Source organism: Triturus cristatus, chromosome 10, assembly GCF_964204655.1.
Source record: "Triturus cristatus chromosome 10, aTriCri1.1, whole genome shotgun sequence".
Taxonomy (NCBI): Eukaryota; Metazoa; Chordata; class Amphibia; order Caudata; family Salamandridae; genus Triturus; species Triturus cristatus.
Window position 1 is genome coordinate 758085137 of NC_140593.1, and position 24920 is coordinate 758110056.

A 24920-nucleotide genomic window follows, 5' to 3' on the forward strand; every position below is an offset into this window, starting at 1 on the left:
AGCGAGTGAAGTTCAAGACTGTGAGAGATACTGTATATATTTGGAGAGATATGTCTGCTAGGTGTAAACTACCAATATTTCACAAAACATTTCCACTATGGGGGAATCCTCTGCTCCCGGAGGTGTTTCAGGACCAAGCAGGCAAATCTTGGGTGAAGTACGGAGTTACATGTTTGGGCGAAATGTACAATGAGAGGGGAATCAAATCATTTGTTAATTTTCGCCTAGCGTATAAACTCCCTGCTCATTTCTTCTTTAAATATCTACAGATTAGAGATTATTTGGTTTCTAATCTGGCCGTAACTGAGATTATGCAGTCAAACATTTGGGATTGTATATATGAAGGGAAAACCAAATCTTTGATAGGGCTGATGTACGTACATCTACATAGTTTTAGATCAGACGGTAGTGAGAAATTAGCTGAACGCTGGAGTCAAACCCTGGGTATGGCGGTTTCATCTAGAATGATTAAACAAGCCTTAGGTAGCGTTAAGGATTGGGTCCACTCTGCTAGTTTGCAACTTCAGCAATTACGTACTACCTGTATGTTGTACTATACCCCGGCTAAAATAGCCAAAGCCAAATGGGCTCAAGGTAATACGAAGGGGGATAGAAAAAACTGCCCCAAATGTGGACTCTATGCTGCTAATCTATTACATATGTTTATTGCATGCCCAGCACTGACGGGTTATTGGCAGAAAATGGAACAGTTACTCCAGTCTAAACTTGGGCTGGATCATCCACTCACTGATCTCGAAATTATGCTGGGGTGTAAGGAGGATAACCCTGCCATCGCACGCCTCTTCTCAATCTTGATGGCTTCTGCCAGACTGGCTATTGCCAGGGTATGGGTCTCCTCCACACCTCCCTCGGTTAAGGAATGTTGGGTCATTATTAGAGAAACTTATGGTTTAGAGGCAGCCTTGGCAAAGGCAAGGGGAATTCGCTCCTTAGTTAAATTAGAAGCGCTATGGAGACCGATGGCTTTTGATGGAATAATTTAGTATTTGCTAGTATTATATGAAATAATTTGTGTCCCCGATACATTTTTTTTCTTTTGCAATTTTTATTTTTTATGGTTTCTGCCTGATGTATAAATCCTAAAACCCCAGTTTGTTTTACTGTATAAATGTGCCATTTTTGATGATGAAAATAAAAAATAAAAAAATTAAAAAAAAGATGTTGTGTAAGGTCAGAACTAACAGTATGTATATGTCCATATTATTGTTTTTACAACCTTGAGGAAGTCACGGATGCGACACCTGTTGGCTGTTCTAATGTTCTGTAACAAGGACTGAATCATGTTATCACAACTTAAGAAACCTCATTTTGCAATCATTTGTCTGAACCTTTAGTGTTTTCAGTCCTGTTAAATATTGTCAAAAAACGCTTTTAGCTAATTTTGAATTTTTGCATGGAATGAATCTATGAACATTTGGATGAGTAAATCTCTGGTGTTTTCCTGTGTTAAAGAAGACTTTTGTCTCATTAGTTTTGACCAAATAATGTCATATATTTGAAATCTAAACATTAGGAGTGCCAGGGTACATCTTGTTGTATACTCACTTTTTTCTCTGTTAAGGTTAGGAGGACAAGTGAGGCACTATAGCTAGTAGAACTTGGGCTCATATATACTGAGATGTTATGGTGACTCAGTCGCTACATGCCAATGTCCTGTTATCCCAAGCATAGTTCTGTTCCTGAGTTGAATTGCTGCAAAAATTTAGAACTTTTTAGCACCTACCATTCCCCATTTGTAGGCAAAAGTGGTCTTTAATTTTTTCTGCCCTGCTAGGCATTTACGTTTGGCATTGAAACGTAAATCATTTGTAGTTGGGAAATCACTCAATAGTTCTATTACGTTAACCGAGAAAGTTACTGCGGTTTATAGTACTTTTCGTTTTGGCTCAAGTCATCAATTTTTTTTTGTGTTCAACTGATAGCCATCTTATTTTCTTTGGTCGCCTATTGTTTCTCTCCCCTGGTATTTCTCGCTACCTCTCTCCCATCCCATTTGAATATTTGTTCTCTCACAAATATCTTAGATTGCCTTAAGTTTCTCACATTTGTAACATCTGCTCATGATAGCCCTAGTTTCTTTTTCTCCATGTTCATAGTTAAATCTGAAAACCCAATCTCTTCTACACTACTTCCAATTCTACCTACCTTCCTGGTGCATAATACTGTCACATTAGCAGCTTCTGTCACGGCAGTTTATGTAATTAATATTCATCATCACTTACTCGAGATATGTGCCTGTGTCTGAATTAATTCCGTGTTGCACCTTTTACTGCTTATATTTGTTTCATTTATAAAATACAAATTTGGAATTTTGCAACCACAAGATGGCAGTAGTTCACCATATAATCAAGCCTCTAGCATTTGCTAAACACATCCGCCGTTTGTTACTTTTGAACTTTACCTTCTCGTAAACCGTGGTTTCTTATTCTTCTAGGATATTATTAACAACACATCCCTTGCTGAACTGGAAAAAAGATTAACGGACGCTCCGTTTAACCCACCAGCAGTCGGTAAGATGCACGTAATGATTAATTTGAAAAGTAAAAAAAAATATTATTTTGTAATTGTTGCACACCTAGTTACCTGAAAGGCTAATGTTCCTTTTACCTTTTTCTGCGATATGTCATGCTGTTTATGTAATACTTGAGGCCTCCTGCCCTAGATTTAAAGTTGGCCATAAACACCCTTACCTAATCTCTCGTAACTTCAGAATCCCTGCATTATTTTCAGGCAGCTCCCCTCACCATCTAGAGAAAAAATGCCTATAGTGCGTTATAAAGGTGTTCTATTCTATCCACAGTGGTATAATTTGATTTAAAAATTATATTTAATTTTAAGTTTTTATACAGTTCAAGCAATCAGAATCATAAACTTTATTCACCTTTTTAAACAAAAACCATAAACGTTACACATAAAACAGTACGGACAAATATAAAGGGACGGGTGCCCCCAATCAGTTAATGTAAACAGTCAGCACTGTGGATACAGTGTCTTACAAATGTTAAACAAAAACAGAATGAATGAGGATCTAGCAGCCAGATAGTTGTACAGCTCTAATCATAGCTCGATCTGAGACTAACTGCCGCTTTTAAAAAACTGCGGACATACCATAATGTGTATCCTGAAAGTAACGCTAAAAATTTAAAAGTAGGACGTACCTGATTAAATTTTAAAAGTGGGATTATAAAAGTCTTCCTCGGTACCTCACAAAAGCTACAAAACATAAAAAAAGGAACATGTCCTGCGGAGACCTATTGTCACAGCTGCATAAAGGCAAGGTCTGGCCTTTGTTACATACTCTGGGGTGGGCGAGGAGACGATAAACAAAATCAAATCGAAACCTTGTCAATAAAAAGTGATCATACGTGTTAGAGAGCCCAAGGAGGTATGGTTCCGTTGATTGTACTGTTTTTAAAATTATGTATCTCCATACGCTGGGCTTAGTACGGACTCCTCCCTTTTTACTCCCTGAAAGATAAAAAATTGCTCCTTAGCCCAAACCCTATCATTCCAAGTTATGGTTTCCGGGTCACTATAGAGTTCCATCCTCCCTAGAGTCCTGAACCCAACCCCATGTATACTAACCAGGGGATACAGTGTGCATGATCAAGAGCCATGCAATCCCTTATGATATCTTTATGTAGTGAGGTCTCCTTATTCCCCCACACTTTAAGCCAGTTGAGTAGAGGGCGAGACGACAATAGATCTGACAAGTAGGGCACACCCAATTCTTCATGTGCTAAACAGGTAGGGGTTCCCTGAGGCAAACATAGGAGTAGTCTTTCAAATCCTTTTTCAATTCTTTGTAACTCCTCGGCCTTGGAGTAACCCCAGGTTTCGCTACCATATGAAACCTGCGCTAGGCACTCTGCTCTATATATCTCTAATATAGCACCTATTGGTTTTCTACCCAACCGGGAGGCAAAGTTAAAAATTGGGGCATTGACTCTCAAAAAAAATCCCCTTTTTTCTTTCTTCTTAGAGGGCCCCAATTGAGTTTTGCATCCAGCATAACCCCCAAATAGGAGAAAGCCCCTGTTTTGGGAACCGATGTAGACCCGACCTTAGTTAAAGAACTTCCCTGTACCGGGTCCCACCTCCATCACGTAGGATTTGGATTTGTTGACTAGCAGGTCCCGGTCCTCCATAAATTAAACAAAGGAATTGAGGAGAGTTTGTAGACCTCTCACTGTCCTAGACATGAGGACCGCGTCTACGTACAATAGTACTTAAAGTAGGTCGCACACTGCTAGTCATACCAGCAAATAGCCCCATAGAACTCTGGATAATGTAGTAGCAACGGTGAGTACGCCTATGCCACAAGTATGTCACTATAATGCCATCCCTGGACACGTGTTTCGAGGTAATTGCCTCTCGTCAGCAGGGAGCAGGTAGGTATGTGGGGTGCCAAGTAGACTGCCAAAATATTAAAGGTAAAATACCTCTCACGGCGCGCAGGTGCGGTACCAAGGCTCGTCAGCCCAAATCGCTCGAGGGAGCTTAAATACATAAACTAGGTTGCACACTGCTCGTCATACCAGCAAATAGCCCCATAGAACTCTGGATAATGTGGTAGCAACGGTGAGTACGCCTATGCCACAAGTATGTCACTATAATGCCATCCCTGGACACGTGTTTGGAGGTAATTGCCTCTCGTCAGCAGGGAGTAGGTAGGTATGTGGGGTGCCAAGTAGACTGCCAAAATATTAAAGGTAAAATACCTCTCACGGCGCGCAGGTGCGGTACCAAGGCTCGTCAGCCCAAATCGCTCGAGGGAGCTTAAATACATAAACAAAGTAGGTCGCACACTGCTCGTCATACCAGCAAATAGCCCCATAGAACTCTGGATAATGTAGTAGCAACGGTGAGTACGCCTATGCCACAAGTATGTCACTATAATGCCATCCCTGGACAAGTGTTTCGAGGTAATTGCCTCTCGTCAGCAGGGAGCAGGTAGGTATGTGGGGTGCCAAGTAGACTGCCAAAATATTAAAGGTAAAATACCTCTCACGGCGCGCAGGTGCAGTACCAAGGATCGTCAGCCCAAATCGCTCGAGGGATTGTATATGTGTATTTACTGATAATCATATACAGGTTCAGGCGTTGTTCGATTGTGGATCTCCCTGGGCGAAAGCCATATTGGATATCTGTCAAGATGTTGTTTGCATCAGCCCATGAGGACAACCTTTATAACAGTACCTGTCCCAGCACTTTAACAGATGAATCCAAAAGAGATGGGCCTGTAAAATAGCTTGCTATCTCTATTACCATTCTTAAAAACAGGCACTATGGTCGATAGGGACCAGGTACTAGGCAGTTCCTTACTGATAGCAGCATTTATGACCGTTGTGAGGATTGGCACCCAAAATTGAGGTTTAGATAAGAAGAGGTCCGGAGGGATGCCATCCGGGGCAGGTGCTTTTGTTATTGGACAGCCCAGCTATTCCTTTACTAACTTTCTCGGCTGTAATATGGAGGGACCACTTCCCTCCAACTCCAGGTTGACACGTGTCTGCTTGCCGGCAGAATATTCCCTCAAAGTGACAGACCCAATCATCTTCAGTAATATGTGCATCTAGGGGCTCAGTTTCCCCTGACAGAAAGGGGCAATTTACAATGCTCCAAAACTGGAAACTTTTTATGGCGACAGGCCTCGCTAAGTCTACTCCAAGCCTCCTCTTGGAGTTCATTTTTCCACCTTGTTAATTCAGTTTTATACATCCCTTGGCTCGCCCTTATCGGTGTGGGATTCCTTGGAAGGATACTCTGGGCCGTCCCCAAATTCCTTGCTGCCCTAGAGCAGCCATGATCAAACCAGCTCATAACACATCCTTTCTGGGACGTGGGAGGGGCCTCAAGCAGGAGTCACATTGTATGTGAGATGGTTGAGAATGCCTCCAATGCGGCATCTGCTTCCCCACGTCCAGTTTTACAAATGTCAATTTCCCTCTTGCATTTTGCCATAAGGGCCTCATAAAAGGAGTCCGGAGATATCTTCACCCACCTCAAACTCCTGTCCTGATCTACTACCCTCAGTATTCTACTAGGGACAACACAGGGGGATTTCCCTACCTTGGGCCAGGAGGTCGAGATGCACAGGGGGGTTATGTTCACTATAAATACTATCCTCCACGGAAAAATCCGAAAGGAGTTCGAAAAAGGAGCTTGGAACAAATATTTAGTCTATTAACGTTGAGCACCCCCTTCCAGTAAAAGTCGGGAGAAAGTACTTCCTACTGTCGGCCATCCTGGTCCTTGACATAGCTAAGTCAACCTCGTCAGCAAGTGTGTTGAGACTGTCTCCCTGGGCAGTGTGTTCAACATGCAATCCCGCCATCCGGCAGCATTCCATCCTGAATTCGGTGCCTACAACTCGATCCCCACAAAGGTGGATATTAAAATCTCCTGCAATCACTAGATGTCCTTCGTGTCCAGATTCCTTAGGAAAATACCCAATCTAGTGATATTACAAAGGGGTTGATGCCCAACATTAGCGTTCTAGAAATTTAACACTATATTTATTGACCCTTGAAGGAATGAGATGGCCTGCAAACAAACATTATCAGTGGATATTTTCTTCAATCGGCATGGACTGTCCAAGGAAACATATTTTAACAAACCCCCCTTTGGTCTACCCATCTGTGAAGCAATATCTGGTACAAAAAGTCTTAAAACCCTCAAAGAAGAAAGTGTTTGATGTAGCCCATGTCTCCTGTAAACAAATACTGAATCCTTTGATAAAAGTGATCCATCCGGGGTCTGTTATCTTGTTGCAGTTTAAGCAATTGCTAGTAATCACAAAGATGGCTTTTTTATTAGACCACACTTTTTGCAGTTTCCTTTACATTGTGGTTTTATAGTTAAACTCCACTTCTGTTACTTTTTACTTCCTCTTTTGTAGTATAACCTGCAGACAAATACATCTTCTTGGCTAGTCTCTGAGCTGCTAACACTGAAAGCGGTACAAAAGGGGGTGGTGATGGACGGAGCATCAGAACCAATCAAACACTCACACCCAGTCAACAGATCTGGGTTTGATCCATCACCGTTCTTTAGCCCACTCTGCCACCCCAGTTCAGACATGGCCATATGCCTCATGGGAACAGTCCAGCCCGAACTGCCAAGCCATGCCTTCCCTGGACCGGAAACAAGCTTCCTAGGACCGGTTTCTGGCATTTCAGCCGTCTTCAGCCAGGCTTGCTTGAATCCAGTGGCAAAGTGAGCAAGGGACTCACGTCTGAGCATACCCTGCCAACTTATGGCGAACAAAGCGGTACAAAAGGGGGTGGTGATGGACGGAGCATCAGAACCAATCAAACACTCACACCCAGTCAACAGATCTGGGTTTGATCCATCACCGTTCTTTAGCCCACTCTGCCACCCCAGTTCAGACATGGCCATATGCTGGGGATACCCTTTCTGCCCCTCTTTCTGAAGTTCTTTTTTTACCTTCATTTTTTTGGCCCAGCAGGGCTCTGCTCTGGTAACTCTTAAAGGCTACCTGGCTGCCATTTCTGCCTTTCTTTGGCTGCCAGATCAGCCCTCTTTGTTCAAGTCCCCTAATGTAGGTCACTTCTTCAAAGTCTTTATTCATCTCTTTCCTCCAACTTATTTTATAATACCTCAGTGGAATTTGAATCTTGTCTTATGTGCGCTCCCTTCGAGCCTCTTCACAACTGTCCTCTCAGGCTTCTCACTCTGAAGACTGCCTTTCCTGTTGCTATCACCTGTGCTCGCTGAGTGAGTGTCCTTCGGGCTTTCTTCTAAGCCTCCCTCCCTTCCTTTAAGTCCCTCCGAACAAGGTGGTTCTTCGAACAAGACCCTCTTTTTTACCAAAAGTAGTCACTCCCTTTCACATCGGGTAAACTATTACTCTGCCCACCTTTTTCCCATCTCGTTACCCCTCCAAGGAGGAAGAGAGACTCTGTCTGGACCAAAAACGTGCGTAGTCTTTATACCTTGACCGCACAAAGGAGTTTTGGGTGGACGATCAACTTTGTTGGCTATGTGAGTATCAAAAAAAGGTCGGGCTCTGCAAAAAGCGTACCATCTCTATGGGTAGTCCTCTGTATCAAGATTTGTTACGCTTTGGCTAAAAAGGAACCTCCAGTAGGGCTGCGCGCTCATTCCAAAGAGCTACGGCAGCAATCACTGCTTTGTCACAGGGAGTTCCACTTATCAATATCTGCCAGACAGCCACGTGGGCTTCTATGCACATGTCCACCAGACATTACTCCCTGGATAGTGAAGTCCGGAGGGATGAATACTTTGTCTGTTCTGTCCTCCATGATTTTCTGGTGTGAACTTGCTATGGTATTGCTGGGGTATCTATTCTAAGGTAAGGAATCAATGCTGATTAGTTTCTTTCAGATGAACAAGTTACTTACATTCGGTAACAATGGATCTGTAAGAGACATATACTAGTTATAGATTCCTTACCGCCCCTCCCATCCTGCCCGCTCTGCGAACTGACTTCCAGGGTTAGAGACACCCTAGTGTGGCGCACCAGTGGTAAGTTTCTTTCAAGGCTCTGCGCTTCTGGTGTGGAAAGTCGTGTCAGTACGGACGTCCGCACGCAGGGGTAGTGTCTAAGTAGACACCACAACGTCATCCTGGCGACCACGATGCCGGACGCGGAGTCGACCAATGCCACCTACCGACACGCAGGGGTATTGCTGAAGAAAAATTCTCCGGATCCAGTCTGACGCCTTAGGGTAATTCTAAGGGAAGGAATCTATAACTAATGTCTCTTACAGATACATCATTAACGAAGGTAAGTAACTTTTTCTTATGGGCTTGAAAGCAACAGCCTTTGTAACGTGTTTTTCAGTCTGTAAGTTCCGCTGGTTATGGACAGTCCTCTGCCCTTCTCCTGGATCAACCTATGAGAAAAGACTACTTTCTTACGATTGAGAGCGGAGATAAGACTGGATTCTAAATAGTGTACGGAAGCCTTGAAGCCTATGATAATGTGCCTCACGAGCGAAACAATTGTTGGATTTAGCCTATTCTAGATATGCAAAATGCCTCCTAAGAGGCAGTTCATGTAAATAAAGGTGTTGTGAATAGAACTAAAACTATATAAAAAAAAATATATATATATATATATATATATATATATTAGTGCTTTATACTTTTTATGCAAACGTTCCTCAGTGGGTGATTGACCTGTATTTTATAGTGAAGGTTCTTCATAAAAAGCTGGTGGGAGTCCATCATTTGGAAGACCAGTAGCAGTCACCTCTTTTCAGGTGAAGAAAAGAAGTCTTTACTGGTGGCAGGGGCTGCTGATGGCTAAGCTATCCTAGTAGGTTTTCCGCAGATGTTGGGTGTGAAGTGACTGCCCGGCGAGGTGGTGTTTCTTTTTTAAAGAAAGTGGCGTCTCCTTCCCACAGACTTGTGTAGTGGCTGTAAAGGGTGATGAAGCTTGAAACAATGTATTTAATTGTTATGGTTTGGCAGAAAGACTGCTGCTTTCATTCCTCAGTTTAACTGTAATCTGTGGTTAGGCCTTTAAACAGATGCACAAACTGCACAGCAGGTATTCAATTACGAAGTACCACTAGCTAAACTACTCCATAGCAAACACGATAGCTAATGGGGGCGATGATTTTTTTTTTTATGCTGCTGTGGCAGGTTTGTGGTGTTTCCCTGAGTAGGATTTATGAGTGTCCTGTTTAGTGATTTAATGCTTTGAAAAGGAAGACAAAATATATCCGTTCATGCAGACTCCCAAATATCAAGTAACTTAAGCACAAAACCAGAAACCCATGTAGCATATATACATGTAGCATAGAAACTTAGAAATTATATACACAAAGTAACACCTCACTGATCGTTCACTCAACATCCTTGCCAACTCCAGCTGGGTAGCCCTTGTATATATGCTACATGTTCCGGTTTTGTGCTTAAATTACTTGATATTTGGGAGTCGGCACTAACCGATTTTGCCTTCCTTTTCAAAGTATTGAATCAATAAACATGTGAGTGTCACTTTAAATGCACTCAAATTTGTTTTCTTGCCTCGCCTTAAGAGTGCTGTGAGAAGTTGGCCTTGTATATGCTGCCAACTAATTAAAGTGGGCACCTTTACCAGTCCGAACAACCCTTATTGATGATTACGTTAAAGACCACCTTTATTGAAAGCTATCCTAGTAGTAGCTATGGAGAGCAGCCTTCAGGCTAAGTCTCGAAGGAATGTAAAGCAGCTTGTTTTACCAGATCAAAACCTCCTGAATGACCAAATGAAAGGAGAACCACACAACCGATATATAAAATATATGTATTTATTCCTAAACACTCTACTAACCTCTTTATGAGATTAGAGCACAAAGCACACAATATTAAATCACTAGAACAACAGTAAATAGCACAATACACAGTGGGCTTCAGGGGGAGACCAAACCATATACTAAGAAAGTGGTATAACAACCACAACTTAACTAGACATAGTTCCCAGAGCACGTGGAATCACTGGGACCCCAAGGAACCACCCAGAGTAGTGACACAGCGGACCCACGGAGGACGGGTGCAGTGTGCGAACAGCCGTGAGTGCCGTACAACTCTATGGGAAAGTCGCGGTTAGAATTTTAAAGATTAAGATCACTTCGGAGAGGACTTTACGCAAACCCAGTTAAACATAGAAGGTTCTAAGGCCAGCACCCTTGAGAGTACCGAGATACCCGTGTTACCTATCCCAGAGGAGCCGTGTGCATAGGGATCAAGTGATGTCGGAAACCTTAGTCGTTTTCAATGGTGTGATGCGAAAAAGTGCTGCTGCCAGGAAGATTAAGAGTGTCCAGTGGAATCCAAGCCTGGATCCGAGGTGAGAAGAACCTGAAAGCAGAGGGGACAGAGTCTGGGTCACTTCACAGTGTCATGGGGCACGATAGACGAATGCTAATCGATGTTGGGTGCATCAGGTGAGAAGAGGTGAAGCTTGACTCTGCAGCCACGGGGACCAGGAGACTTTGACGATGACCAAAGTCCAGAGGTGAGCTGTCCCACGAAGGATGTTGAGTGCTAGGGAGGGGAGGGTGAGGGGGGGGGGGGGGGGACTCAGTGTCCAGATTGAACACCAACAAGCCTTGGCAACTGCAACCCACACTGGCAGAGGAAATATGCTTCGGTGAGGACCAGCAAGGTCCTGGGGACTCTCCAAGCTATGGAGAGTCAGGGCACGTCTTGAGCAACCAGGAAAGACCACGGAAAGTTAGTTACCTTCACAAGGACCCAGAGGTCAACGGACTAGGGATCGCGAAGGGACCTCAAGCTGAATTACAAAATACCAGCCCACGGAACACTCGTGGAGTGTAGGTCGGAAATCTTTGGTGGAATTACTGCTCGGGGTCAGGACTACAAGTAGCCCAAAGCACAGCCTCAGGGATTGGTAAAAAGCATATGCTGCTGCAAAAGTAAACCGGTCACAGGGGTGCGGGTTGCACTGTCCCCAAGAGGGATATGGGCCTCAGTATTGCTGAGAGCACAGATCAACCTCAGAGACCTCGAGAACCCACGTCCTGTGTTGCAGAAATCTTAGGAGTCCTCAGGAGCAAGGGAGATGCAAACCGGTCAGATGCGTTTAGGTGCCTGCCTTGCAGGGGAGTAACTCCTTTACTCCAAGGAAGATTCTTCAGTCGTCCAGCGTCGTACAGATTGTCGAAGTACTTAGTTTCTGTAGCAGAGTTTAGTCCAGGTAAAATCTAAAGTCCTTTAGTCAGGGTTCCTACTTTATACCCAAGGAAGGGGTGGGACACACTCTGGGACCCACCTATGGGAGGGTCGGGACAGAGGGGTCCTTTGTCCAGTTTTGCGCCAGAGCAGGATCAAATGGCTCCTGCAACCGGTTTGAACTGGACTATGCACAGGGACACCAAATGTGCCCCCAGTGCAGACTTCAAAGCACTCTGAATGCACCCACCCAGCCCCAATACACTAAATCCTGTCTGGGAGGTGATCACACTTCCCTGTGACAGGAAACCTATTGTCAAGCCTTCCCCCTGCTCGAGCTTGGCTCAGCAGCAAGAGGGCAGACTCGTGTCTGTGGCTGGCAGCATCCATTTTGTGATGCCAAGGTCGAGAAAGCTGGTACCGGGTAGCCCGGTGACCCACAGTAGTGGTTCTACAAGGGAGGAATCGTACCTCCCACACCAGTTACTGGTGTGGAGGTATGATTCCAAGGTGTTTGACACCAAACACAACATGTTTCTAAGCAGCCGTTTTAAAGTTAGCATTTACCTTGAGGTTATAATGCACATAAGTATATATGGTTGGCTGCATCACAAACAGCCCCAGAAGATAGGTTCCAAAGGCTGCAGAGGGGCTCTGCTCATGCAGGGGAACCCTCTCACATATAACCCAGCATCCTTCCTTCAGCATTGATGAGGCCTGTCATAAGGGGGACTGATAGCTTTAAATGTGCAGTGATTTCAAATAGATATAGTGAACCTATATCTAAGTAAGGGGTGCATGCACCACCTTACACAGGCTGTTGTAGCAGACCTATGGTGTCATTTTGAATGGTCTCTCATGGGTGGCACAATACATGCTGCAGCCCATGGGATGCCACTGGGATACCTACGCTCTGGGTACATAGAATACCATATACTATGGACTTATAAGGGTACCCCAGAATCCAATCTGGAGTGTACCCAAAGTACATGCAATCAATTTAGAGGAGAAAGCAGCTAGACTGGGGTCCTGAATAGCAGGATCCCAGTCAGACTAAATCGAAAACAGTGTCACATCAGCAAAAAGTGGGGGTAACAATAAGGAGCAGATCCTATTCTCCTACAAGTGCTGGGTCTTGTTTTATCGCCTCGTCTTTTGGGACTTCTGTTTTACGTGTGTTATTTATAGGTGCAGCAGTGCATTTGCCTCCTCTCGGGAGTGTAGGGTTTGAGTGTGTCCTATTGTGTCAAATTAAAAGCACGACAAAGGGTTGTGTCGGAACTCACTAAAGGGATTGCATGTCGAAAGGGGTAATAATCCATACAGCTACAGGATCCTAGTAGTGATTTTACAGTTATGCGGGACCTACACCTTTTTCCTGAGAAGGCTAGTTTAGCAGTGAGAAATCTATTTGCAGAAATTAGTATTTATTTGTTGCAGCGAGATTTCAAGAATGCTGCAGCAGGTCTGCATCTCCTATAGGGCAAGGATCAGAGCTACCAAAAAAGCCAAACTGGTCTCTTAGCAAGAGATGCCATTTCAGGTGCCCAAATATGGCTATACTTGTAGAGTTTTCAAAATCGGACTGGGATCTACGAAGGTGTAATGATTAAAAAAGCTTGTCAGAAGTTGTTTTGTGGGGACCAAAGTGGGAGCAATAAGCTCCAAATGGCAACATACTCCTTGATATATGTACATCGTTGGACTTGTCTCTTTGTAGTCACCCCTAACTTTTTTCCCTCACCCATTCTGTTTCTGAATTCATTTTTACTGGCTTTTAGGACTCCGTGCACTTTATCACTGCTACCCAGTGGTAAAGTGTGTGCGCGTCCCCCCAAAAATGATACAATTGGCTTACACCTGACTGGAACATTTAATTTACTTGTATATCCCTCGTATGTTACCATGGGGACCTCGGGCCTGAAAATTAAATGCTACTAGTGGCCAGTAACACTTATTGTGCTTCCCACTAAAAGTAGCCTTTAAAATCAATCCTGTTTCAGGCCTGCCATTAGTCTGTAATGCAGTTTCAAACTACCAATTCAACCTGCCAAATAAACCTTTGCCAGGCCTAAACCTCCCTTTTTAATACACATGTCCCCTCTAAAGGTAGGCCCTACACATCCCACAGGGCTGGGTGTAGTGTATATAAAAAGTTGGGCATGCACTCTTGACTTATATGGAGGCTGGTAGTGGAAAACATCCACATTTGTGTTTTACTTCTGTGAGGTCTACCTCTCCCATAAGAGTAGCATTGTATCACCCTATTTCATTTATTTAGTGCTAACTTTTGATTCAGAAAGGGTAGACGTGATGTTTGGACTCCAATGAATTGAAATCTACAATCCTCTTTAAAGATAGTCAGATTTTAAGTTACAATTCTGAAAATGCCATTTTTAGAAAGTTGCAATTTTCCTGACCTTAACTTTCTGAGGCCTTGTAGGTGTTTACAGCTGCTTACACCTGTTAATTACTCCCTTATCAGGCATTTCTGTTGAACCCTCAAAATTACCACTAAGACCTGGGTTTAGCTGGGAGAGAGCCACTCTGCCCTGATTGAAGGGGCAGAACTGTTCTATGCCCCACTTATAATTTAAAGGGTTGACATCTTGGAACCTGGGCGGGGGAAGAAAAGAATTTTCCAGTACCAGATGTGGGAGTGGACAAGAACTTTCCAGCACTTCAAAGGGAGGTACCAAGTATAAATATTAGACCTCCAGAGCCATTCATCAATACACTCCTGAACCTGTGTACATTACAGAAGGGACCACCTTGATTCCCAGCTGACTGCCCTGCTTCTTGAGGCCTGGTTAGTTATTCAGAGGACTGCCCTGCTTCTAGAGGCCTGACCTGCTCTCTGAGAAGGAAGACTGTACCTGCTCCCTTCATACCAGGCTCACCTGACTAACTACAAGGGTCCTTTGGCTGCCTCCTGTACTTAGCTACAGGGACACTATAAAACTCCAGAGCCCTCCCCGCACCTAATCTGCTGACTTGCTGCCACTGGCCCTGCCTTGACCTACAACTGGATCGACCTGAGGCCTGCTCGCCTCTCTTCCTGGTCTCTGAGAAGTGCCTCCATAGGTCCTGGACCCTTGGCTGGCATCAGTAAAGCGCCTCGTGTGAAATCCTGAAGTTTTGAACTCTGTGTGCTGGACTTTGAGTAGGTTACTATTTTTCTGCTAGACTAACCTGGTCCTTGTATCCAGCCCGCGCTTCATCACGGTCGGCCTGAACTTGTGCCTTTTTCCCAGTCTGGCGTGACCATATACCCACATTTCGTGTGTTCTGCTTCTTGGTGCTATGTTTACTTAAACTTTTAAATTTTCATATCTCTGGTTCTCATGATTGCATTTTATTTACGAAATTGTACTCTATTTTTCAAATTTAGTGTGGGATTTTTTGTTGCGTTTTCAGTATTACTGTTTGTGTGCTGCATAAATACTTAAGGCAGTGACTCTAAGTTAAGCCTGACTGCTTTTGTTCCATGCTACCAGAGGTTTAAGCACAGGTTCAGGTCAGGTCAGAAAACTTTATTTCGGCAAAAATGCCATAAAAGTACAGACATCACATTTAAAAAAGATCTACACATGTATACAAAAATCTTAAAACCTCTCATAAAACAGTAATTTAAGACAATATATATTCATTAAAAAGTAGCTGATGTATGTCATAAAAATGCAATAAAAAAGGGTCATAGTTTGCAAAAAAGAAAAAAACATTACAGTACTAGATGTTTTTTTATTACCCACATTGTAAATAAATATTTAGCAGTTACTGTGACGAATAAGGGGGAAGTATCATATTTCATTACCCTGTGTAGGTCTCTGTAATTACTTACACCAAGATTTTTAGCTAGTTGGATGATCCATTTTCTACGTGGGTTTGTGTAAGCCTTGCAAAAGAATAATACATGGACCTCTGATTCTTCATACAAGCTACACCCTGGACAGGGTCGAGTTATAGAACCTTCCCATTTATTCGTCCTACAAAATAGGGGAAGGGATCCATGTCTAAACTGTATGTAAAGTTTCTTGGCAAGCGATGATTGAATCAAATCCAGTGCTGGCTCAAAGCTATAACTTATTTTCATTTCGAGGAACACAGAAGTCAGATTAGTACTAGACTCTAGACGTAATATTTGTGACCATTTGTGTTCCTCTATCGCTTTGGCCAGGGATTTTTTGGTAGGGCAGCGCAAGTCTCCTCTGGGTTGGACCAGAGGTCTTCCCTTCCAATTTTGCCTAAGGACTTTTTAATATATGCAAGCCACGGGATGGTACCGGCCCTCGGGAGTATCATAATGGATTTTAATTCCTCCCTAAAATTGTTAAGTTCTGGTGTGCTACACAATCATCGCCAGTACATAACTGGGCGTGAGGCAACCAGATCTACTATTGGCTTGATGCCAAGGTCCATCCTAAGGGGCTGAAGGGGAGTACTCTTGGGTAATGCTAAAAGTTGCCTCATAAAATGGTTTTCTGACCTTGCTAAAGGCTGAACTGCACTATGGCCCCCAAAGTTCAGCGCCATAGAGCGCCACACCTCTTGCCTGGACCTTATAGCCCTCTACAAGCGGGTTGATTAACTTTAGCGGGCTATCCCTATACATCTTCAGGATTCCCCCAGAAACTTGGACCAGTTTCAAATTGGCCTTCGAGGTCTGGGCTCCCCATTCCATTCTGTTGCTTAGTGTTAACCCCAAGTAATCAAAAACAGTTACTCGCTCCAACGGCAAATTATCCAATTTTGGAATAGGACAGTTTGTGGTGTCCGCATGCAGAACCATGTATTTGGTCTTATTAACGTTAATGACCAGGTTCCTATTTCTGCAGAATGTTGCAAAACCCTCTAAGACTCTTTCCATCCCCATGGCGGTCTTAGACAGGAGCAGAGTATCGTCTGCGAACATTAATGCAGGTATTTTCCTGCCAGCTAACCTGGGTGCGTCTATATCTGTTAAAGCTAGCAGTTCTTCCACAAGGCTGTTTAGAAAGAGAGAGAAGAGGGTAGGTGCGAGCACACAACCCTGCCTCACACCTCTTTCAACGGAGAAGGGGGATGTTAATTCGCCATTTTGACCATACCTTACCCTGGCATAGGTGTCTTTATGTAATGTTTCCAAAAGGTGACATAGGTATGGGGGGACACCCATTCCCTTCAAAAGATCCCATAACTGTCGCCGGTCTACCATGTCAAAGGCGGACTTTAAATCAACAAAGGAAAGGTAGAGGCTACCTCCTTCCAATTTGATAAGTCGGCCTGAACTTGTGCCTTTTTCCCAGTCTGGCGTGACCATATACCCACATTTCGTGTGTTCTGCTTCTTGGTGCTATGTTTACTTAAACTTTTAAATTTTCATATCTCTGGTTCTCATGATTGCATTTTATTTATGAAATTGTACTCTATTTTTCAAATTTAGTGTGGGATTTTTTGTTGCGTTTTCAGTATTACTGTTTGTGTGCTGCATAAATACTTAAGGCAGTGACTCGAAGTTAAGCCTGACTGCTTTTGTTCCATGCTACCAGAGGTTTAAGCACAGGTTAATTTGCACAGGTTAATGTAGTAACTTTTGTGGTTCAAACTGACAGATTGTGGTTGTTGCTTAAGAAGGGATTTACCCCTCCCTCAAAGATATTTCCTACCCACATTATGAAAGCAACTTGCTTACTAATGTACACATTCATATTTGCACCTAAATGGTGTCTGTATTGAGAGTAAATGGTGTCACTTATTAACGCAGTTTGTCTGATACTTTTGATAATTCTGGCTGTATATGTTCCAAAGTTATCAGACTTTGAAATGATTGCCAGTATCACAAGCTTAACAGCCAATTTAAAACCCATGAGCCATTGTTTAGACGTCATTAACTATTGTGTCCTCGCATGTTTGTCCCTACTTTGAGAAAACAGGTTCTTTCAGTGAACATAGTCTTCTGGATGTGCCCAGTTAGTCAGATTCTGATGAGCAATACGCTGTAACAAGAGGCTGTATGTTGTCATTTTATGCCATTGATAGCCGTATTTAACAGAACTGAGTTCACTGGTTAGGGATTTCAGTTTCAGGGGCAAAAGCTGCTTAAACCATTGGAATACTTTCTGTACTGCATCCAAAATCGATTAACAGGAGCAGATGCGAGCATGGCTGTGACGGTCAGCTGCTCAAGCGTTTGTACAATGAAGACGTTCACTTTAGAAGAGGACAAGGAGCTAAAGGGTTGGCACAGGGGATTTCGAGATTTGGCAGGGAATGTATGCAAGTGATTCATGTATCAAAGTTGGCAGATGCTTCTTTGAAAGCCCACTCCGAATTATTCTGCTTGATATGTTGGCTGTTGAATAGTTAATCATGTGTTACCAATGTAGACTTCCTTCTGCTTTAGAAAGGCAGCACGTTCACCACATGCCAGCAGATGCCCAAAGATGCTTATAAGCAGGTGGGCAAAATCACACTTGCTTTATTGCTAATCACTCAGTATTGTTAAATACACGCAATCACAGATTGATTACCAATGATTTTAAACATAGTGTGGAACTTTGGCAAACAACCAACAAGCATCTGCAATGCAATAGGTTTTGCATTTACGCAAGTTTGAGCTATTGGCATTGTAAATGACACTGCCTTTTTATTTGTTTTGGCTTTAATAACGTCAATAAAAGGCATTGTCATTTACAATGCCAATAGCTTAAACTCTCTCAAATGCGAGACCTATTGCATTCCAAATGCTTGAAGGCATCACGCTGTTGACCCATTCTGTCTCCCATGGCCCCTGAAGAGCTCCCTGTTTGCTACGAGTTAAATAAACAAGCCAGTGGTCACAACTGCACACGAGAGAACCTCCTGCAGTAAGAGAAACTCATTAAAGAAAATAGTGCTTATAGACTAAAGAAGACGTACTATGTAACAACTGAAGTAAAAGTGCCAGTCCTAATGGGAGGTTACAAATGAAGACCAGGCGGTACTAAGGAGGGACTAACAAGCCTATTAACATATCAGAAGCCAGCATTTAAGGACAATGACACATGCCAATGACAAATATGGGCAGATAGTGGCTAGGGCCTGTAAGTACATACTCCAATACAGCATGGCTCGCATTTCAGCGCATGCGCTGCCCAGGCTCGACCTAAAAAGGAAAAATTAACTTAAAACCTACTTCCCTTCCTGGCTTCCTGATAGCTGATAAACCGCGAAAGCATAGGTGGCAGTGATCGAAGAATAGCTGTCTTACAACCCGCCCTAGCCAGCAAACAAGTTAGGCTAAGTAAATAGCCCAATTTGTTTGTTCTTGAGTTGTCTCCAGTCTGAGTGACAGGTCAGTGCTACATAACTCACCAGGAATATAAATAAATAAGTACTGCATCAAGTCATTGCACACATTTAATGTGTAATGGTGTCTCTATTTCAATCTGTTTGTTCTATTTGAACTGTGCTCTTAAACTTTTTGCCTGAACCCTTCACTGTATGTTGTACGTCCCCTCGCCTTTTTTCGCTATGTTGGATGAAGGCTGTGTCCAACTCTTAATGTTTTAGTTTAGTATTTGAAGAACTTACTTCGATTATATATTAAAAGCCTGTCCGGCTGGACAGGGAGATATAGTACTGATTGAGTCTATATTTATTAACTCAACTTTCCATTGTCTAGGAACCGCTGTCTTTAGAAAAAATTGATTTACCCTTGATCCCTGACAGATAGGGGGGGGGGAGGGGGACACCTCCAGAAGGAGGCTGCAGGCTTCATTTGGAGATATTTTGGCAGGTCAGTAATCACCAGATCTCATTTCAGGATCGCCATGGAGATCAGGCGTGGGTCACCTGTGGCCAAAAAGTGCTAATTGGGTTTTGTTTTTGATGCAGTTTAGGGAAATAACATAGGCCCTGGGTACCTGTTTGGCAGGAACCCGGGGCACACTCAGTCAAAGTACATCAGCAGTTTAGCAAAAAGTGGGGGCAACCATGCAAAAAGAGGGCACTTTCTTACATTAACTTAATTGTTTACTGTCCAAAGTTCAGCCAATGAGGTGAACGCGCACCGAACTCTACTCCATCTTGAGGCTACCGTGGTTAAGACTTCAAACTCCGATGTGTGAAGGAGTCTTTGGACATAGCTGTACTGTCGTCATAAGAAAGGATTGGCCTTTATGATTATGCACTTGGGCACTTTCCTGCTTTTCTTTAAAACTGACACTATCTTGCTTGTAAAGTAATGTATACATTTGGCACATAACTCACATGACAGGAAGTAAGAGGCTAGTTGTCTTATAACTAAAGTTACTTTGAAGTTAGTTGCCGATCTGTATTGGGTTTCACCAGCTTACTGCAATTCGGATTCTTCCCTCAGAGACCACATGCCCAAAGTATGACCTCATGGCCACCTCCTCCTGAACCAAATTGTCTTTTTTTCAGGGTAACAAGACTACTCTCTAACACGGTCGAATATTTGTCCCCCAGCATTTGACCACACACATACTGTCGTGTAGTGCTGCACCTCCACCTAATGTGATATTATTTACCAATATGAGGTTTGAGATCTCTTCGCAGGTCACATCTTCTCCCCAGATTCATAGTAAGATTTTAACAGGAAGGAGCATTCGTTGCAGATTCTCATATCATCATGGCCTTTCGTACTCATCTCAGCAATCCTTTCACTCGCCTTTATCCCACAGCTGTTGGCTATCATTGTGGGGTACATGCACAATTGATAGCACTTGTTCCACTCTGGAGAAGAATGGGATGGTTTCCTCTGACAGCCAGTGGTGAATGACTCTTCAGTTTCCCCTGTTAGGATCTGTTTCTACCTGCCCACTTGAAGGTTTAATGGTCAATAAGAAAACTGAGAGAAATGGGATTCAGAAATGAAAGATTTGTAATGTGGTGGTATTTTCACAGTGGGCTGATTTTGGTCAGCTTTGCAGAATTGTTGCCATCGTTATCCTATACAATTTTTAGAAGATTTTCCAAAGTTGTTAGTGTAAGTCTTATAGCTTACTTACATATTTATAGTTTAGCTTGTCCAGGTTTGGTTTTTATCCAGTTCCCCACCTTTGAGTAATGTTTTTGCTATCTGTGCATGAGTATGTATAGAGTGGCAGTGTGCTTGTGACATTAGCCTACCTTACACAGGCCAGCTATCTAATATTAGAATGTTCTGTGAGTCTAGCAGTGTGAATCGAATTTTGGCTGTTGTAACAGAACTGGGTAGAAGAACAGAAGATGCAGGACTTATTTTTTGATACACCGGTGAACAAGTCGGAACAGAGTGAATAAGGGAAATGTTTGAGCCCATAACCTGAGTCCATGTTAAGGTCCGGAGTGATTAGACCAGATAAAGTTTAGGTTGTCTAGAAAAAAATAAATATGCTATGTTTCCTAATCCCCTGCATCTGCACAAGAGTAAACCGTACACATGCAACTGCTCTTTACATGAAAGCAATTTTGGTTGTTGGAGTTCTGAAGTTATGCAGCTGTGTGGATATCCCCAAGTCACCATGGCATGACATGTTTAGTGCTGTAGTTGCTACAGTAAGATTTTTAAAGGAAGACAAAATTAAATCCCTCTAACTGCAGTTCAGTGGGTGGGTTGATTAGAAATTTGTGCAATTCAATGTAGACCATCTGAATTTTTACTCGCACCTGGTGAATCACCGCAAAGTTGAAACTGTGTTGGAGGCTTCACTGTGTATCTACAAATTGCTGATTGGATGAAATTCGATGATAGGAAGAAGACATTTTTATTTCACTCACCAGTTACAGAAGATCTTCCATCATCTACCAGACATTTTGTAAAGTGCAGAACTGAGAAAGCTCATCCCAGTGATTAGAACCACTTTTGGGTAGCTGTGATTGATATTTGTTTTTTTTTAATGGATTTATATTAGTAACAGAACTCTGAAAAATGTGTTTCAGAAGAGGGTAAGATTTAGATTGGGAAATGATGCAATGACAAGTTAAATGTGTAATAGAAATAATTTCGGGAGCTCCAGCTTTGGAACTATATTTTAAGATGTTTAGTTAGAGATTATGCCAGTTTGTCCTCCTTGGGACAGTGTTGATGAGAATGGTAGGGAATATAGAACGTCAGCGTTTGCTCAGGGAGCCTCGAGGTTGCAGGAATAGACATTGTCTAGGCTATTGGTCATTTCTGGCCAGAAGATTTATTGTACAGACCACAAGCTGTTTGTTTCATATTGTAGGGAAGTGGCCTGAGTAAGAAACAAGTTAAATTGATCAGGCAGTTGTCCAAATGCAGTAATGCCACTTTGATATTGTACTTGTGGCAGATTGCTTGTCTTGAATTTGAAAGTGGATCTGTGGATTTTGAAAATGAGCTAGGGTTAGTTATTATGGAGGTAAAGAGGGTGGGTAGCTTCTTGTGTGGAATGTGATGGAGCTGTGAGAGTCCTAATGTGAAGGTGTGGTGCTTCATATTGTAAATGATTGATCTAACAAGCGTCAGTTTGGCCGCTGTGTACAGCCCTTTTAGAGGATTGTGGTTCAAAGGTTTCTCCTCAATCAAAATTGATTAACAAAGTATGTAAAGGACAATTAGGAGTAACTAAGTAAGAACGTCTTGCTCAAAATGTTTTAGCAACTTTAGATCATTTAAAAAAACTTTTTCATATTGAATATTAAGCTCTTGGATGTCTACCAGGAAATAGGCATTCAGTGAGATACAGCATAGTCCTACATTAAAGGTGATATTCGAGGCATGCTCCGAGTGAAGACATCACTCGGAATATATAAGTTAAATGTATTTTAACAAAGTGGTTCAGAGTTGACTATTTCTTTATGGACAAGGCAGAGAGACTTAAAGGTGATCTTTATTTTTTTTTTTATTTTTTTTTTTTGCAACAGAGCCAGTGTAGTGTATGCAAAGCAGAGGGAATTGAGGCATATCTGGACAGTCCATGGGCTAGTTTTGCAGCAGCAGTTTGGTTGCGTTGAAGCTTATTTACCATGCCCTGCAGAACAGCCAGGAAAAGAGAATTGCAGTATGCGAGGTGACTAAGAATAGCCATAAACAAAAATTAGGGCTACTTTTCCTAAAGAGAAAGTGGTGATATCGACAGCTTATGCAGGGTGGCAGTCAGCAGGACTGTTTCATGTTGCCCTCACACATCCCAAAGGGATGTCATGCTGCATCATAGGGCTATTGCTCCTCGTTGGAGCCGACGCTTCAATGACCAATGGGTGTCCGAAGGGTCACTTTGCCTGAGATCTTTTATTGGTATGCCGTAATGATGAATGCAAGGTAGAGTCCAGTTGGGGTGGTATCTCATGTGTGATGCCGGTTAAAACTGGTCAGGGAAGCCACCAACTAATTTTAATAACTGGACCACCCTGTCAGATTAAAAACCTTTATAGGTAAATGCTACCAATGGGGTCATAAAGTACCCTGGTAGTCTGATGTGAGCTCCCTCTTTAGGGTCCAACTCTAGTCAATCAACATATTTTGCGCTCCTAGTGGTCAGGAGGATCTGTGACGCTTCATCAGGAATAGTGAGTGAATCTTCCTACCCCACAAATGTGTCAAATGTGGTGCCCTTTGAGTGGTACCTAATTTTCTGATGGTTTCCTTCCAACCTGTCAGAGAAAAAGGAGACCGAATTATCATGTACCTGGCATAAGAGCATCTTATTGACCAGAATGTCCATTATTGTGGACCAAAATGTTTGTTTAGAGTGGCTTCCAGACAGGTAAAGACATATAAGACGCACACAACATCAAAATAGGTAGGGTGAAGAGCAAATCTAGGAGACTAGCTCCCATTTTGAATTTCTTTCAGCGAAGTTCCGGGCCTAAAGAATTGGAGGCTGGTACCACCGCACAACAATATTTCCTCAGATCACAATAATAGATGGCATGCAGTATGAGAAAAATTAATTATATTGTGTAAGTGGCACAAGCTATCATAAATACGATGCCACTGTGCAAATAGTGTAGATTGCCAGTGTAGCAGCCAACTGTCTTATGCACAAAGAGCATGCATTATGGTGATCTATCTCATAAGTGGTCGCGGTGTTCAAAATGGTCACAGTATTAAAAATAGGAGCGTGGTTGTGTTTCCATTACTTCCCTCTCTTATATATCATGAGGCATGTGATATTACCTCCAACTGGATATAAAATGACTCCTTGGGGTGTGGCAGAGGTGCTGCGCTCAATCGTGCTAAACTGGAAGTAGGTAGGTAAGATAAATAAGGAGGATCCAAACTGCAGGATCACATATGCTGTATCAGCGTTGGTCATTTCAGCAACCGGTATTTAGTACTCACGGTTTGAGTGCGATCTGTTCATCGCACCTACACTCGTCCTCTGCTTCCCCCGAATGACGATACAGGAGCCGAGGGATTCCTGCTTTAAAGGAGTACACCTGGCAAGCTTAGACTGGAATCCACATGACCCGGAAGTGCATTATTGCACATGTGTGGCGGCCATGTTGAGGTATAGGGGATGTGACCGAAAGATTATTGCGCACATCTGGGGGCATCTTAAGATAGTGTTGAAGATGAGAGATAGTGAATATTTATCGGAAACCTCCTCATGTATGTCTGGCGACCCGCATGAAAGTCTTGAAGTGCAAAGGAGAAGATGTCTCATCAGTAAATGGGGTAACTGTTAACAGCACTTAGGTGTACGAAGGCCGGTCACAATACTCATGTCAGAGTAGCTTTTTAAGGGCCATCATTAAGTGACTGTGCATCAGAATGATACTTATGAATAAATAACTAGTTGTGTGATATGGTATGATCTAGTCTTGTAAGACTGACAGCAGCCCCGTATCTTTAACTAGGACTATTTTATTAAAGTGGTTGTTGATGATTAGCAGATTGTCTTAACTTCATCAATCATTAGGGCACATGAGGTGGTGATCAGTAGTGACATCTATATCGAAGAAAGGGCCTGGGTGGTTTCCAAGTTTGGTTTGCTCAGGGATGTAGGCCTACCATCCTACCCAGCAGCCATCCATGACCAGACTGTCTCATTGTTGCCTAGGAGGTTATCACTGGCCTATGATATAGTGGAAGTGGTTTCTCCGATGTCAGATGCAAAAAAGAGCTTCTCTTATTTGCAACTGCATTGCTGCAACATTACTGACTCTTTATTTTCATCCCATTGTAGGTTTGATCTAGGTAAACAAAATGCCTTCAATTTGTGCCTGTTGTGTCCTCTTTCCTTCTGACTTGGTTTATTTTGAGACTTCAAGGTGGTGTATGATTTCTAGATGTGGTA

General features: G+C 42.9%; 1 protein-coding gene across 2 annotated transcripts in view; it reads left to right on the plus strand.

The window, feature by feature from the left end:
- Nucleotides 1-24920, plus strand: part of PARN (poly(A)-specific ribonuclease) — an 806720-nt gene that overhangs the window by 249275 nt on the left and 532525 nt on the right. For both annotated transcript variants that reach the window (XM_085628287.1, XM_085628288.1), the window contains exon 16: nt 2456-2531. In XM_085628287.1, the coding sequence (XP_085484413.1) occupies nt 2456-2531 (76 nt within the window). The remainder of the gene's footprint in view (nt 1-2455; nt 2532-24920) is intronic.